The sequence below is a fragment of the Pectinophora gossypiella genome, chromosome 5 (assembly GCF_024362695.1).
Source record: "Pectinophora gossypiella chromosome 5, ilPecGoss1.1, whole genome shotgun sequence".
In the NCBI taxonomy this organism is placed as follows: domain Eukaryota; kingdom Metazoa; phylum Arthropoda; class Insecta; order Lepidoptera; family Gelechiidae; genus Pectinophora; species Pectinophora gossypiella.
In genome coordinates this window covers 537,403-557,419 of record NC_065408.1, presented here as the reverse complement: position 1 = coordinate 557,419, position 20,017 = coordinate 537,403, and the positions used below count along the sequence as shown (strand labels likewise).

Genomic DNA, 20,017 nt, shown 5'->3' with positions numbered 1-20,017 from the left:
TTTCATCTACAAACTTCGTAAGATTTACACGATAGAATACTCCTTTCATACTAAATACTGCTCATCCTCATTGGGAACAATACAAGTTAAAATAATCGTATAGGCTTGTCGGCTTGTGCCGTTTGTATTTATGGGCGATGGGCTGATTACCTTCACATCTGAAGTGGCTGCAAATTGTGGCCTCATTGCTTGTGGCCCTGTCCAAAGAATTTAACCACATAAACTCACGCCCGTAATCTTTAGTGGGTTGGCCAGAGCCACAAGTAATCAAAGACAACTGTTGATTCGAAGTCCTAAGATAATTCATCTCGCGGGTTAACCTACGAATGCTCTCCGTACCTCTGCTCTGTCCATCACATAGGGATTTTGGGTGTTACTCATAGCTATATCTGTCTTTGAATAATGACGGTAGATAAAAAAAAATAGGCAAGGCAGTAGAAAGGCGGTAGGTACTTAAAAGTACCATAAACAAAAACCTAATCACTAAAGCGTCATTCTCGTTGTGTTCCAAAAACTGTCACATTAACGTTTGATTATTTAAAATATTTAGATTCCGTTATTTCATTTAATTTCATTTTCAGCTGTCGTTCAACCACTACGTCTCACGCTTTCCGCCTTCTATATATTTAATAAAAAGTTTTTAAAATACAACGATGTCTGGAAAAGGAACAGTGGGTATGTATATTATGTTTAAGATATTATTATACACAAACGAAAAGAAGAGAAGAAAAAAAACACCTACTCGTTCTTTTTATCTTAACAAAATATCTTATTCTATAAATCCTGTGTACATAACAATAAGGTATTTGCACCGTATAAGGGCCCGGTCCCAATAAGGATCATGTATGAAAACTGACACTTCTCCTCACTTTGAAAACTGCATAAATTTTCCCTCGCAGTATTCTAAACCACCCAAAGCCAAAATGCAGTCGCGGAATTTAGCCTGAGCAATCTGACAGTGGCTTTGAGTTGTGTCAAGCAGCAAGTGTTTCAATCAAAGACCGTTTTTGAAAATTGATACGCTTTCTTTTGTTTATATAGACGGACATCATTGCAATGGGCTAAGTTTTAATAATAAAACAAACTTTTATGTTCTAAAAATGTTCTGCCAATAAATTATTTTGTTTTTGAACAATGTTTGCTTTAAAATGTGATTTTCTGCCCAAAAGTCGAAACTCTATTAAGGATCACTATTCATATTAAGAGCCGGGCCTTATTGGGAAACCTACTGTTATAGCGCAATTTACCAGCAAGAGATTTTAAATTCTTTATAAAGGTTTATGAATCAAGACTGAACAATTAAGAAATTACATCTTTAATGCTTTTAATATTATGGTCCATCATAGGTATTCATCCTATTGACAAAACTTTTATGGAAGGTTTATTTTAAATATTGCAATAAATGACTTAAGGAAGATTAATTATTATTTAAAAATAATAACATATTTTGACTATTGCAATATAATTCGACTTATTCTTAATTTTCAGTTTCATCTCTTCTATAGTGTGGGTTGTGAGGTGAATGACCAACGCCAGCAACCCTATTTTAGTATCAAGGCTATTATTGCAAGTTGGCTTATTATCGTGTTTATTATTTATACTACACTTTTTAGGTAAAATGACTAAACCAAAGAAAGACCGCGCGAAGACCAAGACACGGAGCTCTCGAGCAGGTCTCGTGTTTCCTGTGGGCCGAGTCCATAGGATAATGAGGGAAGGAAACTACGCCAGACGTATTGGTGGTGGTTCTTCGGTATATCTTACGGCGGCATTAGAATATCTTTGCGCTGAAATTTTGGAATTGGCAGCTAAAGCCGCACAGGATAATTCGCGTACAAGGTAAGTTGATGCTTGGTAATGTAAAAAGTAGTAGGTATAGGTAAGTAAGTTGACTCAAAATGGCGGATTGAAAAATATTAATACCCATGTACGTAACATACCTACCGTATTACCTACTGCGCAAAGATCAAATGATGTGCCGGGAACTAAACTGACTTACCTACCCATGGAAAATTTGCTCTTTTTGTGTCATTCCTAACGCCATGTAGGCACACTACATATTTATTCATGAGTAACTCGTACATAAGGTACACCTCTACAGATTTGTATTTTTGAATGTTTTGATATAAGTAGGTACCTACCTACCTAATATTTTAAGTTACCCTAAGTTACCCTGGCCTGCAAAGTCTGGCGTAAAATAATCTTAACTAATCTTTCATATATTTTCTAGGATATCACCTCGCCACATACTTTTGGCTATACGTAATGATGAGGAGCTTAACCGTCTACTTGATGGTGTGATCATATCACAAGGCGGTGTTATGCCTCACATTAATCCCCTACTGCTACCGAAGAAAACTATGAAACCGAAAGAAGGGGGCCCTGATACATCTTCGCAAGAATACTAAAAATGTATATTTTGAGCTAGACTCGAGTTTTAATAATTTTCTTTTATATTTAAAAAAATATTCACTATCTTAAACTATTCTTCTCATAAAAAATCGACATACTTCAAAATTTTTCTACAACAAATTTTAATAAGGATATATTTTTAAATTTGAATTTGCCTACGATTACCTAGTTGGAACATTAAAATGTAATTAATGTAATTTTAATGTTCCAACTAGGTAATCGTATTAAATACCTGTAACCCTTTCAAAAATAAACCGACGAGGTGTTTTGAATTTTTTTATGAGAAGAGTAGTCTGTAATTATAATGTAACACTCATTAAGTAGATAATCATACAAATTAAAATATTTTTATGTGATGTTTGAGAATTAATATAATTATAATATTATTATTTCTGAAATTGCATATATTTTATTATATCATAATATTTTTTCAATAAAGATAAAAAAGTGTCTTGTCTTGTTTATCTACCGTGCACCTTTTTTTTTTTTTTTTTGGTTTGGTTTTCCCCGAAGGGTAAGGCAAAGGGAACTATGCCCATACAGCCATGTCTGACGTATTTTTTTTCTTGATGATTAATGAAATGATGAAAGGTGATGATGATGAAACCTAAGCCCCCACCCTCGGAGTAGACTCCTACTCCGAACCCCAAACGAATTAACTCAAAAGTCCGCATAAACTTTTGAGTTATGAAGCGGCTTCCTGACACGAAGCGAAAATAGGCAGATACACTTTGTTTATTGAATACTCCAATATAATAACACTCGCGAATGTCTTCTGACTAACTTAATGCGATCATTAACCACAAAACACCACTTCGTATTAATTATTTAGATTATTCAATGAAGAAAGCAACTGTCCCGTTCCCGCCTCCCGCCAAAAAGCCTCTACCGTGCACCTTTTTGCAATATTTGGAATGTGTTTATAAAGAAAGTAATATTTAATATTCTTTTTAACGAAAAAAGAATCGTGTTTTGCTATGTATGGTTAATAATATTTATGTTACTTTTATTATGTATTTTCTATTGTTTAAAATATATTGTTTAGTTTTTTTTAATGGTAAATACTCGTTCGCGTCCATTTTAAAACAGAGTTCACGTTGACTTAACTAACGAACTAAACTAACTCTATAAACATAACCTTAACGTCAAAACACGCTGCACTGGAATTACTGCAAATCTGCAAAAGCGTGTTTCTCTATATAAATATAGATAAAACCCTTTAAGTGCAATCCCAGTAATATGTAAAATAGTGTTTCCATTGTGGTCAAATTCTTCTATTATTAAAAGTTAAAGTTTAGGTCAATTTAACTATTTTAGGTTAGGATCTTGTTCAACATGAACGACGAAAGAGGTTTTAATAAGAAGTACAATAATTGGAATAGTCAGAGTCGTGGTTCTTATAGGGGAGGAGGTGGGAGGGGCAATAAGAGGGGAGCATGGCGCGGAGGGCGCTCTAATTACCGAGGATCTCAATCCCATGGCAATTATGGAAACCGTGGGGATCAAAGCTTCCGCGGCCAAAATCGTCAGCAAAACAACTATAAGAATCAGAACCAACAGTGGCAGAATCGGCCCAAACGGGACCGGCCTGGTAAAAGGCTCACTGAAGAAGAGATTGGTGTGACGGAGTATGTAACTGATCATGAAGGTTTTCTTGGCATTATAAAGTCTAGGTGAGTCTTATGTTATTTTTTTAAATATGTATTATGGTGTCTACTTAGAACATAGATAAGCTAAGTTAAAGATTAAAAAATAACAAGCAAACTGTCTACATATTTACTTACTCATAGTTTACATTTAGCCATGACTAGTTTTTGAGTAGTGGAAATCAATTATTCGAGCCTTACATCCCAACAGGGGAAAAAAGGATTAGAAGTTGAGATCCTTTAGATGACTAGTCCATAGTTAACATAATAATATTTTTTTTTAGTGTTCTTTATCGTAGACAAATGAAGAAATATGTTTCTATATAATAAATAAATACATTTTCAGATTGAACACAGTAAAACATATATGTACTACAAACCTATTGTTAAACCGTTACAGATACTCAGATTTCCAAGTATCAGAAATCAACGAGCAGGGTGAGGTAGCAAAGTTGACTAACCTCTCCCCACCGGAGCCCCCAGAGGAGAAAGAGGTGGTGGAAGATGAAGATCTGCTCCTCTGCAAGTATAACCTCGAATTGCTGCCTATGGATACATGGGACCGAATTAACAAAATGGCCGTTTGTGCTGATGCTAGTTCTGATGTTGTTGAAGTAAGTTTTCTGATGCTACTAACTATTTAATATGGCCTTTAGAAGCCATAAGAGAAACAGGCGTAGGCAATTTAAAAGGTGGGCCGACAAAATAATTTCAATAGCTGGAAACACTAAGACATGGATAGTGCACAACAAAGAAGAATGGTGAAAAATGGGGGAGGCCTTTGCCCGAAGGCACACAGATTTGGTTATCGTAGATTAAAATGAAACTTCTATGTCTGATATAAGGCTTTAAATAATAAATAAATAGATAACTATTTAACAGACATAATTCAGCTTTGAATCATTTGTAAGATGCTTTGGATAAAAAATTTTTTCTTTATCTATTCTTTCTCTATTTCTATAGCAATTTCTTTGATATTGTGATTTGTGAACTGTCATGTTGTCATGCTTTGCAACAATATCTGTTTCACTGTATAATTGCTTCTTTTCCAACTTCACGCTTTACTTCTCTGTTAATTATAGGTAGATGTGACGGGTATGACTAAGGAGCAGAGGACGAAGATCCATGATGGAGTGAAGAAAGCATTTGGCAAGTGCATAGTGGGCAGTACTGTCACTGAAGGAGACAAAAAGTTGGTGCGCTTCGTCAAGTTCAAGAAAGGAGGTATATGACACACATTTTTGCAATGTTGAATAAAAATAGCTGGCGTGACAAATTATTTGCGCGATGACATTCTGACCCTTAGAACCACGGCTCACTTTATTAATTATTATTATTATAATTTCATTTAAGGTACATTCAGGTACACTAGTCCTTTCGTATATATTATAACATATCATATCTGCACCCGCCATTCTTACCCACGCTAACAAATGCCCTAGGACTTGTTTTCGACTGTATTTAAATTCCACTTGATATCAACTTAGAGTCATGGTCTGAATCAACCCTCAAAGTTTTCGTTATGATGTAACTAACAGGTATATGATAATTGTTTCTTTTTCCAATGCGTCGCATAGAGGCAAGGTATCTAACAAGCTAGCTGCATTTAATTGCCTCTAAAAAAAAAAAAATTGCCTGAACTTTTGACAAAAATAATTGGCATCCCTTAATGTTGTTCTCCTGAAGCCTCGATGAGACGCATTGAAAGATCCTTTGCAAATAGTTTCGCTTCTTCTTATATCGTGTGGATTGTGAGGTAGATTACCAACCCCATCAACCCAGGTGTCAGGGTTATTACGGAGCCGCCATGACATGAATCATGTAACGACTACGTACTTACATCAGTAAGTAATAACCGAGCCAACGGCTTCACGTGCCTTCCGAAGCATGGATCATCTTACTTTTTGGACAATCAGGTGAACAGCCTGTAATGTCCTAACCAAACAAGGGATCACAAAGTGATTTTTCTGATTTGTCCCCACCGGGATTCGAACCCGGGACCTCCGGATCCGAGGCCGTTTCGCTTCAGGACCATTGATATTAAGTACCGTAGATTGAACAAGAGCGCTCTGAAAGTGGGATGAAAATTAAGAGCGAAAATAGCGATGTCCTGACATTTCGTAGTACGCGATTAGGTCCGACCGTGTTACGAATCACCGTACGACGACAACCGTACCTACGTAATTTTTGACGATTTTATTGAATCTATATATTGCTGCGTATGGCTAAATTAGCGTCAAGTTTTAATGACAACGACGCGCTTTATATATCAAATGTTCAGGGGTCCATCGTCCATTTTGTTACTCAATTTGACAATACTATCCATTATTCTTCCAGTGCGTATCGACAACCGCGTCAAATGGGTATGGCCGGCTGAGTATACATACTTCATAGTGCACAAGGAGAACTGTGATACTATGGATGCTGCTTCTAGAATTGCGGAGAAATGCAAGCTTAAGTAAGTATATGTTATGTATTGGGAGCTTTCGGCCATTTAGACTAAAGTGAGACCCAGCGGGGATGAGGTAAATCTAACTCGGCACCGATGCAAAGTGGTGCGGGGTGGAGAATGTCCGTTCTATACGTAGTCATTATCATCATCATCAGCCCATTAACGTCCCCACTGCAGGGGCACGGGCCTTCCCTATGGATGGATACGAGTAGGGAGAACGGGCCTTAAACCATCACGCGGGCCCAGTGCGGATTGATAGTTATTAACGACTGCTAATGCAGCCGGGACCAACGGCTTAACGTGCCTTTCGAAGCACGGAGGAGCTCGAGCTATACGTAGTATTATTCTTTATTGTGTGTGTCTCTGACCCTACACCCCCTTACGAGATATAATTGTAAACAAGTCCTTACACAGTGGCTACTGACATTAAATTTTGACCAAACTGAGGAGCTTCTGATGGTTACTGTTTAACAAAATTTAACAAAATTTACACACACACACATACACAAACACACACACACATACACTCACACACACACTCACACACACACACACACACATACACACGTGGTAGTGGAAGCTGCTGATAAAACAGTTTCCGATCCCAAGACCTTGATCGTAGGGCTACACACGTACACACGTACACACTTACACACTCACACATATACTTACATGTTCACACACCCACATAAAACCTCATACACATTCACCACATAATTAGCTTATATTTTATTTTTTCTTCTTTTCTATTTTATTTTTCTTGTATAAAATGTTGTTTCTCGTTTAAAGTATTAGCTCGCTGTATGATCATATTATCTATTCCGTAATGTCCGAAGGTTGGGGCCTGGTGATCTGTAACACAGGCTTACGCCTATCACAGACACCAGTCTCTCGCCTGCTTTATTAATCTGTACCCGTATTCATTGGATATTGTACTCAAGTTCTAAGCTAGTGAGAGAAATAAACATTATTTTTTTTAATTTTTTTTATTGTGTGTGTTGCTCGTTCCAGTATAAGGCCGTCGATGCTGGGGTACGCCGGCACGAAAGACCGGCGCGCGAAGACCTCGCAGTGGTTCAGCCTGCGCAAAGTGGACCCGCGGAAGATAGCGGGGGCCTGCAGGGGGATGCGCGACGTCAGGGTTGGGAACTTCACCTTTAGACCCAACAATCTCAAGCTCGGCATGTTGAGGGGCAACCAGTGAGTTATGTCCAGTCATTGATCTATTATGAGCGGTTATTAGGCGATCGGGATTGTGTAGGCTAATAGCAAATTGGCGAGCGTAACCATGGTAACCACGATCTCAAGCGACTTTTCGATTTGCCGATCTCGATGCGTGAGGCCGTGACCTTGACGCATCGGGCAGGATGACAAATGTAATAACTGCTATTAATGTGATATAAATGTTATTAGCCAAAGTTAAACTTAAGGTTTGGTTTATTCAAAGTTTCTAGTAGGTATATACATATTATATTAATAACTTCTCTGCTGGAATGGGAGTAAAGAAAAAAACATATAATGCGTTCAGCTGCCTATCTTCCCCTGCATGTCGTAAAAGGCGACAAACGGACAGCGTCCTGTCGAACATGATGGATCATCTGTAAGAGCGATAGGCTGATCCCCTATCATCATACGGTTTATCATTATCCACCTTAGGACTATGTGTCAAAAGTGGCTGCAAATAGTTTTTTAATTATTTGTAGTTCTGCCCAACCCTTTGGGGAATACGGGCGTGAGTTTATGTATGTATGTGTGTATATATAAATACACATTTTTCTCTTTTGCTGTGTTTAATTACTTTATTTCGTTGACAATGCAAATGAGAACTCTGTGAGAAGAACACTAGTAATTCTTATAATAACTTACTCTAGGTTCAGAATCGCTCTCCGCAACGTGACAGCTGAAGACGATTATGTAACCACTGCGTGTCAGTATTTGAAGAACAAGGGTTTCATCAACTACTACGGGTTGCAACGCTTTGGTTCGCGCGTCGACATCCCTACTTGCCAAGTTGGATTGAAGCTGTTGCAAGGAAACTTAAAAGAGGCGAGTTGATTTACCTTTTTATATATACACATACATATTTTCATATTTTTTTTACCTTTGATGGGTTTACTCTTGGCCTCAGACTTGCCCGAACGCAATGACGAGGCCTAACATGGAGCGAGCTCGCCCAGAAGGTGCCTGTTCACTCTGGCCTTGAAAGCACCCGGGTTATATGCATTCGGAAATACAGAAGATGGCAGAGAATTCTACTCCTTAGCAGTGTGCATGATATAAGATTATGCTTATTTCCCGTTGGGATATGCAGAATCCACGGAATTTTACTTGCTACGATCCTGACACATCATTTTCGCTTCATCCACTCTCTCGTTTTCGTTTTTTTATGTATGTACTTTTATTTTCTATGATGATGCGTACTGTTTATGCGTGTGGAAGTTCAAAAAGTTTTTTTTTCAGATGTTTCCAATTTTAAAAATATTCAAAATTTAAATGTTCTTGTTCAATTAAATGCACAATTTTTAAAATATCTATATTTCAAAACGCCCAAGTATTTAAGTATCCAATGCTGAATACATCCAATCCCTAGTATTATGGGTGCTGTGACAAATAGTGTTGGACTAACGTCTGGTATTCGACATTTCGATTCTGGTATTTGACGATCTGGTGAAGGTCGCGGGAAGCCGCTGGATGCGGGCAGCGCAGGACCGATCGTCGTGGAGATCCTTGGAGGAGGCCTATGCCCAGCAGTGGGCGTCGTACGGCTATGGTGATGAACGTCTGGTATCTGGTGATCGCTGATCTATAAAATAAACAAAATTGAACTGTAAACAAAATAGCCTATACATAGTCACACTGCTGGGCACAGACCTTCCTTCAATCATCCGGAGGAAGAATGGCGTATATTCCACCACGCTGCTTCACTGCGGCTTGGTGGAAGCGTTTGGGGTACGAGCATAGAATAAAAAATAATATTTTATGTATGTAGAACGCTATCTCTCCGCTCCGCCACGAATAAATAGCGCTCTGCGACAATTAATATCGGACACTTGGCCAAATTTACTACGGGGTCCTCGTGGGTTTTAGCATGAACCGATTTTGTATCACCTGTGGGTGATGGATTAGATCATGATCGGACGGAACTTGATCTCCATATCGTCATCTTATAGTGTAAGCACCACCACGTAAGCGTCTTTTTGAAAAATCACATTCGAGTGTGATTTTTGATATAAAATATCACACAATAGACACGCTAGTTTCAATTCACTTCGAGGATGAGGAGGTCGATGTCTACGTCATTTGGTGTCTCAATTTTGACTTCGAATGAAATTGAAAGAATCGATTTGTTTGGTTGAAGACGACGTTCACCATAAGGCGACGATATGGAGATCATGTGGGACTGTTTCTCCGGACGGGGTGTCGCCTTTAGCAAACTCCGTACTCTCGTTGTCACCCCGGCCGCTGTTGCAGGCGATAGACTGCATCCTGTCGGAGCGCGAGGGCCCGCTGCAGGGCGCGCTGCGCGCCTACCGCGAGGAGGGCGCGGGCGCCGCGCTGCGCGCCTGGCCGCGCCGCGCGCCGCACGCCAGCATCGAGCTGCGCCTGCTGCGGGCGCTGCGGGCGCGCCCGCACGACCTGCTGGGCGCCCTCGACAAGGTGCGCCCACACGCCTCACGCACACACACACACACACTGTTACGGTGACCACCATCGCTCCTGTCCAGCAACTCTACGTTCTGCCAGGTTGGCCCCCCTGGCAACCGTTCTAAAACAACTTTCAAACTTTCGCTCGCCACGTTTTCGCTCATCAGACTCGAAGGCGTCGACGTAGCCGGTCCATTTTCGTCAAGGCCAATATTTTAGTCCTTCAGAAGTATAACAGCGTTGTGCAGTGTTGCCAATGCGTCGTGCCCACCGTTTTAGTGTCTGTCTTATACGGATTAACAACGGAGCCCTGGCACCCTAGTTGGAAGAATGCTTGACTCTTATTGCGAGGTGGCAAGTTCAAATCCAAATATAAGGAACATAATATAAATGTATTACTTAGACTATTATTACAATAAATTATACTGTTACTCTGTAAACATGTTGTAACTCCGTTCACTTACAATTATACCAAGTCGACGTCTGCCGCCAAAATTCTTTGTCCGGCAAATTCGCGCGCTAACTGAAAACAATTGCCGGCGACATTCGATCATAAAACGTTCGAATTCCAAATTCAAATATCGGTTGAAGCCAGCCATATTTCAAGGAATACCAACACAAATTGCTATTTGACATATGTTTGCATTGCGCACTTACTTTTATATGTGCAAATGTCAAATTGCAATATTGCTTTCTTTGATGAATTGCTTCGATGTGGCCATTTTAACCTCCCTGGTCATTCGTCCACAGCTCGCCCGTAACACCCGTCTCCTATACCTGCACTCGTACCAGTCTCTGGTATGGAACCGTGCCGTCTCAGAGCGCATCCGTCGCTTCGGACTGCAGCCTGCCATAGGGGACCTCGTACCACTGGACGTGAGGATCGAAGGTACTGATATTACAAGAGTAAGGGCTCGATATTGTGAAATATGCTTGAAAACTATGGAAGACGCTACACCGGAAACTCTGCACCTGTAGTCAGTCATACGCTTTATAGTGAGGAGACCTATACCCAGCAGTGGGTAGATACAGGCTGAATAGATATATATCCTCCTATCTCCAGCCCATCTGGGCTTGGCCATCCCACCACCCCGTTCCACGGCGTCGTCGTGTCGTCAGAAGTTCCAATAAAATCGTTTACCGAGATTTACCGCGATTCGTTCTCGAATCTGTGAAATAGCAATTTCAATTTCATCCGCTGTGGAGATATGGTGAAGCCGTATCGAAAGAAAGAGAGAGAGAGAGACATAGATGGAAATATAAAATGCATGAAATGACATCTTAAACGTTAATTTAATAACGAATCTCCGTTGTTTTACTATTATTTTAGGTCTTCAGGAGCTTATGAGGTTAACAATAATGGTGCTCATTCCTGTCTAATTTTATTTTAAATTATTATACCCATCATTTTCTTATCCGCTGAAAAAGAAAAGGACGGGTAATCAAGACAAATATAAAAACCCTGCCAAAATGTTATATTGGCCAATAACCTGATATAATTAAGTTGACAGCACACGTCAAAGGGGTTGCATATGAGCGAGATGCCTATTTTATTCGCGGGGTTATTCATTCATTTTAAAATTAATAGTTGCCAATCATCCGTCCCTTTCCTTTTTGGTGGATAAGAAAATGATAGGTATAACTTAAAATTAGGATGTGTCTGCAGGAATCGGGGGCATTGTGCTTAATGTAAAGATAAAGTTCTCCCTTAATTATTTTTACAGAAGAAATAGAAGTACCTTCAGATTTAGAGGATGAAGAGGAGGACTCGGATTTCGAAGGCAACGACGACAAGTCAGAAAATGGCGGCGACGACAAAATGGCCGACAAAGAGCAAACGCTGCCGTATGATCTAGAAACTTCCATCAAACAAGTGAAACAGAAAGTTCCTACCAAAGTATTGACGCAAGAAGACATTGATGGTGGGAAATACAGTATATTTGATATCATCTTACCTCTGCCTGGACACATGATCGAGTATCCACCAAATATGAAGCAGTTTTACTTGGAAACTTTGGAGAAAGACGGACTGAATATGGAAATGAAGCACAAATTCAAGTTTGTATTGCTGTATTATTTTTCTTTTAGCATTTTATTTAAAATAATTTTACTAAATCCAGAAGTACAGTCTGGATTTCCATAGTACCTAAGCTTGCTTAAGCCTGATTCAGGACGCCTTGTAGGCACGCATCGTTCTTGACGTAAAGATCATTTAATCTGAACGGGTTATACGTTAGCTGATACTGCTAGGGAGATTGTGTTCGCGAGTGTAGAATTAGGATCACTTGCACACACTGGCACTTGTAACTTCTATGGTGAAGTCTGTTGAAAAACAAAGGTTAGATAGAACAGTCGAAAGACCCATTTTTTATAGGATACACTTCGGTGAGTGTGCGCAGGAACTTCACGAGCTGATTCCACCCACTCCATTCCATCTACGGACAATTAAACGTCGGCATTCATTTCATCCTTATGTTGTGGATATACCACCAATCTGTACTAAACGTTTTGCTTCTTCCATTTCGATGCGAACGGCAAAGGACAGGAACTGTCTGCAGTCGGCTGTTTTTCCAACTCGTTATAATCTGGGAGTCTAATGCTAGAGTGAATAGGGACTTGCTAAGTAAGCGTGATCCACTCTCGACGACATCGTCACTTACCATCGGGTGAGATTGTGGTAAATGCGAGCCTATATTAATGAAAAAAAAGTCCAATAATTGAATAAGTTTGTATTGTGGCGTCCATCATAGTTCCGGCCAAGTAGTTAATGCCGTCTGCGGCACATCTAAATTATTTTGTATGTTGTGTGTAATAAAGTATATTTGATTTGATTTGATCTACAATACGTCACGTCAAAAAAAAGTCCGTCGTAGAAATAAAACATTTTCTTTTTTTGAAAATATCTAGACACGCGGCAGCGTGTCAAGCCAAGTTCAAGAAACAGAACTGGCGAGCCGCACCGTGTGTCCAGATATTTTCTGGTTATTACACGAACTATTTGGAGCCACTTTTGACCCCTTCATAAATCAAAAACTATTTCACATAAACATAATTATCAAATTTGGCTCATATATTAAGACTTGCGATACATATGTGTTTAATTTCATAAGCTAATCTCAAACGGTTATTTAGATACTAATGTCCAAAAATCCTCATTTTTCAGGCCTTAGACTATAATTTACATTATTATCTTATGTTATAAGAAGATATGATAATAATATGTTATACTGTTACTTATAAATAAATTTCAGGACTGACCATTGAACTTGGCACCCATTTAGATCTCACTTCTTTTGTCGTTGAAGTCAACAAACAAGGCATTTATCATAATATTGAACTTGGCTCTCATTTCACATTTATGTTTTTGATTGGATATCATTATTTATCTATATTTTCGGTCCCAGGAGCTACACAATGTCCGGCGCGTACCGGCACATGGTGGTGCGTCCGGTGGACGTGTCGTGGCGCTGCGTGCGCTACAGCGACCCCTACGCCGACCTCATCCGCTCCGACGTCGACGAGCTCGAGGGGAAGGAGCTGCACGGGATTATTGACCGTAAGTAACGTAATAACAAAAGCCCTCTTCGGAGATCGTGTCACTTAAGGTCCCACTTACACGACTCTGTTACCACCTGACTAATAAAATATCATTCAAGTATGGGCTTTAACGGCCTCCGTGGTGTTAGAGCGTTAGGCGTGATCTCTTAAACTCTTTAGTTGGCGAGAAATTGGTGTATATACTATGCACCTCTGCCTACCGTCTCGGGATACATACATACATACAGTAACAGCCTATATACGTCCCTACGACTGCTGGGCACAGACCTCCCCTCAATCAACCGGAGGGGGTATGGAGCATACTCCACCACGCTGCTCCAATGCGGGTTGGTGGCTGGTGGAGGTGTTTTTACGGCTAATAGCCGGGACCAACGGCTTAACGTGCCCTCCGAAGCACGGAATCATCTTACTTTTTCGGACAATCAGGTGATTCAAGCCTGAAAAGTCCTTACCAAACAAAGGACAGTCTCACAAAGTGATTTCGACAATGTCCCCATCGGGAATCGAACCCGGAACTCCAGATCGTGAGCCTAACGGTCTAACCACTAGACCATGGAAGCGTCTCGGGATACAGGCGTGATATTATGTTATATATTTTGTCATGTAAGATAATACCACAAGTTATACAGTACTACGCGGCTACGTACAGAAAGGACGCCTTAGTACTGGATTGTGTTTTTTGTTGACGTGACTTATCGTAGATTTGCCGAAAATGCCATTAACTACTTGGCCTGATAAATTCTGAGTTGAGCATTCCACTAAGGAGTGAAATGTACGCAACACAAAGTCATACACACGGTTGCAGCTAGTGAAAGAATATATGGGGTACTAGACAAGTAATAATTTTTTTTTCATTATACAAAATAGACATAAATTGAAAGCCCAATTTAAAAACAGAATCGAAATTCGTCGATGTCTGCGTGTGGTTCAATTGTACTGTCACACAGTTGTAAGACCGACTGTTCTTATAAAATCCAAACCCTATTGTCTGGAAATCTCAGCAAGAGGTTAAAACCTTTAAATATTTCTCGTTACAGACGGCAAGTACCGAGCACTGATTCTGAACATGACGCTGCCATCAAGTTGTTACGCCACCATGGCGCTGAGGGAGCTCCTCAAAATTGACACCTCAAGTGACAACCAGGCTCTTCAAAACAACTACCACAAGAAGAAGGAAGCAGATCAGACAGAGAAGACAGGAGAAAGTGAGAGTGAGAAGATAAATGAAAGTGAGATGGCCGAAGAAACTAATACAGAAAAGGAGAGTGACGAAACAGAAACTTCAAATAAAGATGGGGATATAACAGAAGTTGATGATGGAGTAAAAGCAGTAATTAAGACAGAGACAGGAGATAACCAAGCAGAGAAGAGAAAGTTAGAGAGTGCCGGAGATGAAGTAGAAGTTAAGAAGCTGAAGCAAGAAGTAGAATTAGAATAAATATTCCATTCAACTATCTATGTGTTTTATTTTGAAAGTATAGGGAGGTAATGAAACAATATTGTATTTTCAACATTTTATTCATAGGTGAAGATGTCTGAGCAAATTATATATTTAATCCGTAACATGACAGACCTGCTAATAAATAGAAAAACGGTTACGTCATAAAATAATAATGTTAAAGTTGTATAATTGTTTATTCATTTGCTTCAATAAGCTTACAATATTTACATACCTATCTTAACATTCGTAATGTTATATTATTTTGTCTTTCCTCATTAAAGACAATGACTAGTGTGTGTGCTGTTTGATTATGATTAGTGCATGTGTAATACGAAAATCTTCTCTCGTGTGGGTTGTGAAATCAATGAACGCGGTGGTGCGAATCACGTAATGTTATTTAGAATGAGTCGTTTCGAAATTCAAACCCAATTCAAAAATATCTTTATTCATTAGGCAACATAGTTACATTTTGACTCGTAAATTTTTACATATTTTTTCTTCAACGTTTCAACCGCCTAAAACTACTGTAGCTTGTCATAACCTGTATAGTATAACCGAGGAAAAGTAGCTGCAAGAAAAACCTCGGCACATTTTTATCAGTATACTTAACATGTTCGAATTTTGAAATTGGAAGCCGATGTTCTTTTGTCTCATTCGAAATTTGATCTGACAGTAATTGGCTGCAGCCGCGACCGTGCGGTGCCTTGACCTATTTTCGGTGATTGTTTATCAAAATATGCTAATAATTTGAACAATGCTAAGTGCTTTTAAAGTAAAAAATGATGAGAATGCAATTAATTCAGAATTTTTCAGTGAAGTGTAATGCTAAATATATGTATATTGTGATTTGTGAACCTATAAAATCCATATTGGCTGATATTTATAAAAGCTTATTGCGTAAGTACCTATTGTTGGCAATTTCAAAAAAGGAACGTCACGTCTCTTTTAAGAAAAGAAACAGATTGAGTCGTTGTAAGAATAATTAAAACACATAATAACGGGTTCTTACCGCGTTTAAATGGGGATATGAGACTCCCGATATTTCTATGTAAGAAGCGTGAACTGAAAAACTAGTTTCTGTATTGGATTTTATTAATATTACTTATTATAATTCGTAGTAATAATAATTGGTATTTGTAGTAAGAGAGACATTTATGGTAATATTAACTGATTATAACTGGGTATGTTACTGATATTGATAACTTCGACGAATGGTGACTGTGTAAAACGAGGTTTTTTGTATGAAGTGTGTGTGTGTGAAGGGGGTGTGGTGACAGCGGTTATACTTACAGGTCTTCGGCTAGGGCGTGTACCGCCGTGCCGCGCGGTACCGCGGCACGGGCAGCCCCGCGGCGTAGGCCGGCGGTGCGTGCGACACACAGTGCGCGCGCAGCTCGCCTGGAGTGGGGAACGAACGCGGACACCACGCGCACTTGTGGGGTTTGTTCTGAGGGTACAAGGTAAGAGGTAAAATTATAAATCGAAGCTGTGTACTTTGGCATAATAGTCAAATCAGTTACTTTTTACTACCCGTCAAAACACGAAATTCCTTTAGAATTTGTATGAAAAAGTAACCTGGGACGACATAGAAAAACGTGACAAAACGTCGCACTTATTACATTTATCTTTATTAAAATTCATAAATAAGTTAAACAGCAAAAAAAGGTTTTTAGTCACCTTTAGATCTGTCTTCATTTAGTAAGTAATTAGAATTTATCTTTGACCTAGGAAGCTACCCAATAATCTGCAATAGACTTTATAGCTGTAACTATATAATCAGAAGTTCAGTGTAGTGTGTCAGTTGAAGTTAAAAGTGTCTTCACTTCTCAGTAGTGCCGTAAGCATGGCCAATTATTGGTCAGCAGAAATTTGGTTTCGATCGCCATGGACTCGCAAAGAAGAAGAGGTAGTGACAAAAAAGTGTGATCATATTGCAATCTAGCTACATACTTTCGACCAACCCATCGAGGCGATAGGGAGAAGACCTAGAAGAGTTAAGTAATATATTATTACCTTGGTGTGTGTCATGCGATGGTAATATAAGTTGGAGCTGGCTGTGAAACACTTCCCGCACTCAGGACATTTGTGCGGTTTTTCTCCTGATAAATAAAACAAAACAATATGAAAAAGCACATTAATAACGGGTTCTTACCGCGTTTAAATGGGGATATGAGACTCCCGATATTTCGACACTGTTGCAAGTGCCATGATCACGGGGTGACAACAACAACAGCAACAGCGGCTTGCAACAGTGTCGAAATATCGAGAGTCTCATATCCCCATTTAAACGCGGTAAGAACCCGTTATTATGTGTTTTAATTATGATAATAACCGCGTAAACTTAAAACAATGTATAAAACAATATGAATTCGTGTGGGTTGTGAGGTGGAATACCAGCCTCAACAACCCTGGTGTCACAGTTATTATTGAGCCGCCAAAGGCCCCTGACATGACTCATGTAACGACTACATACTTACACAGTAAGTAGTAACCGGGACCAACGGCTTAACGTGCCTCAAACCCACTTCTCAGCTTAACTAAGAGTATAGCTAAATAAAAAAAAAAACATTCGTAGGAAACCATCCTACTCCAGAATGGATCTTGAAGTCGAGGTTTGGTTTCGCTAGCTACATCGGCAGAGTCTGCATACCCGCGAATTATATCGAGGGCTTGAACCAGTAAACGAATGCTATCTACGTAGATGAACGTCGAATGGCTCATGGTATAAGAAAACCAGGTATGCTCAATTCTATGACAAGCCGCCATTGCTAGCCCTTTGATGACGTTCTGAACATACCTGGTTTTCTTATACCATGGAACGGTTATCGAAGCGCTCGATATGCACAGCAATCAAAGCTGCCAATCAGTGCTGCGAAGTCATAACCCACCACAACAACGATGCGGGGTAGACATTATAGGAGTCACCGTCACCGGATACGACTTGACATTATGATGATTACCCCAATGGGAAATAGGCGTGAGTTTATGTAGATATACAGGGTGTTAGTGACAACGTAACGAAAACTTTGAGGGATGATTCAGGCCATGATTCTGAGTTGATATCACGAGGAATTTTCCGTCGCAAAGGTATGGAACGGAAAATAATTTAAAAATACACTAAAATTTTCATAAATTTTCCGACTGGAAAATCCACTTGATATCAACTTAGAATCATGGTTTGAATCATCCCCCTCAGTATTTGTTACGATGTCACTAACACCGTATCTACTTGAATGGTTACTTGTATGTACCCTACTTGTAAGTGACATCGTAACAAATACTGAGGGGGTGATAGTGACTGGGGGATAATAAATTCAGCTTATGATTCTGAGTTAACAAGTGAATTTTTCCGTTGCAAAAGAATCATTGCTCTCAGTATTGGGTAACAGTGTCACTAAAACACCCTGACAGCCCTGTATCCCTGTCACCTCTATGTTAGTTCTTACCTGTATGTATTCTGCGATGGGTGTTAAGTGAACTGGACGTGCTGAATCCCTTGTTGCAGACATTACAAATGTGTGGCTTCTCACCTGCGAAGTAAAGTCGCTTTAACCTTCAAATCTGGTGTTACAGATCAGACCGCCGCTACTTAGGACATAAATTACCCTCTCTGCCTTGTCACAGGGACTGTAACCTGGAACCTGACAGAGGGCAACAGTAACTGTCAGTACTATTCAGAGGCGGAGGACAGGAATCCTAGTACGGCTTTGAAATAGACTACTCTGGGCGCCATCCCACTTGCGTCAGACAGACTACTGCGGAGCGGAAGGTAAGAGGGACACCACTGCCCTATTTTGCCCTAAAAAAGTAGCATGGAGGAAAATGCTACACCGACAAGAGCGTGGCTCTTAAATTGATGATGATCTTTGCCTTGACACCTGGGGGAGCTAATGAATACTGCCGAGAATGTAATCCGAGTGGCGAAATTGACTGACTGACTTAGCATCACGCCTGTATCCCTGAAGGGGTAGACAGAAGTGTTTAGTATATTGGGTGAGGTATACATACTCCTTTGGCAGCTATGCTTAAATCCCTATGTACAAATCCTGGAAACTACATGAAATATGAACCAAACATGACTTCAAACTCAAAGACGAATTTGGTGTTTTAAGAGCCCAAGCCGGGATTCGAACCCGTGACAATACGATGTCAGTCTGAACTGGACTATCGCGGTTTCAAAATATTGGAACAAGATTAATATGGCATGCCTTTACAATGATAAGTAAACAACTTACCAGTATGAGTTCGCATATGCCTCTTCAGTAACGAAGGTCTATCGAAGGTCTTCAAGCACACCTGGCACGGGAGAATATTCTTCATGCTCACAGCCTTCTGTGGAAGACAGAGCCCTTCTTTCTTACAAACTAGGTTCGTTCTTTCATACAACTTTACGAGGTGGTTGTTTAATCCTGCGAGGAATTTGAAGTCTATGATGCTTAGGACTTTGTTGGGTTTTGGGTTTTTGGTTGAAAGGTCTAGAGGTTCGGTTTGGGGGTCCATTTTGTATAGACTTTGAGAGAGGTTTAGTTTTTTAAGCTATAAATGTTTCGCTTTCTTTAGGAAGAAGTAAAATTTAGTCTTTTGAAATCAGGGTGGCTGAGGTTGGTCATCCACTAACCAAGCCACACGATAGAATGCCTTTTGATAACCGCAAAGGCTCCTTAGAAGTTTACACCAATTTAAAAAGATATATATTTTCAATTCACTTCAAGGATCCCAACATCTTTCCTACTTTAGTCTTTGTCAAAAACTATCTTTTATTACAATTTTCCCCAAAATGTTCACGAGAAGTTTTCCCTTGAATATTCCATAGATAACTGTGGTTAATCTCCAAAGGTAAGCGTTTAAATACTCCAGGGTTGA

At 39.7% G+C, this 20,017-nt stretch overlaps 3 protein-coding genes across 3 annotated transcripts; 2 read left to right on the top strand and 1 right to left on the bottom strand.

The window, feature by feature from the left end:
* Positions 1 to 472: 472 nt before the first annotated feature.
* On the top strand, positions 473 to 2,864 carry LOC126366714 (histone H2A-beta, sperm-like). The gene is made up of 3 exons (XM_050009920.1): positions 473 to 675; positions 1,614 to 1,839; positions 2,231 to 2,864. Exons 1-3 carry the CDS (start codon positions 654 to 656, stop codon positions 2,406 to 2,408), a joined length of 426 nt encoding a protein of 141 aa, XP_049865877.1. The 5' UTR covers positions 473 to 653; the 3' UTR covers positions 2,409 to 2,864.
* A 692-nt stretch (positions 2,865 to 3,556) lies between these two features.
* On the top strand, positions 3,557 to 15,167 carry LOC126366694 (pseudouridylate synthase 7 homolog). Its single transcript, XM_050009887.1, has 11 exons — positions 3,557 to 4,085; positions 4,459 to 4,672; positions 5,141 to 5,282; positions 6,396 to 6,516; positions 7,522 to 7,710; positions 8,382 to 8,556; positions 9,982 to 10,167; positions 10,906 to 11,044; positions 11,880 to 12,213; positions 13,560 to 13,711; positions 14,751 to 15,167. The coding sequence occupies exons 1-11, from the start codon at positions 3,748 to 3,750 to the stop codon at positions 15,149 to 15,151; spliced, it is 2,391 nt and encodes a 796-aa protein (XP_049865844.1). The 5' UTR covers positions 3,557 to 3,747; the 3' UTR covers positions 15,152 to 15,167.
* A 1,287-nt stretch (positions 15,168 to 16,454) lies between these two features.
* Positions 16,455 to 19,654, bottom strand: LOC126366908 (oocyte zinc finger protein XlCOF8.4-like). The gene is made up of 3 exons (XM_050010252.1): positions 19,390 to 19,654; positions 17,168 to 17,253; positions 16,455 to 16,601 (listed from the first exon to the last, which is right to left on the bottom strand). Exons 1-3 carry the CDS (start codon positions 19,652 to 19,654, stop codon positions 16,455 to 16,457), a joined length of 498 nt encoding a protein of 165 aa, XP_049866209.1.
* Positions 19,655 to 20,017: the final 363 nt, after the last annotated feature.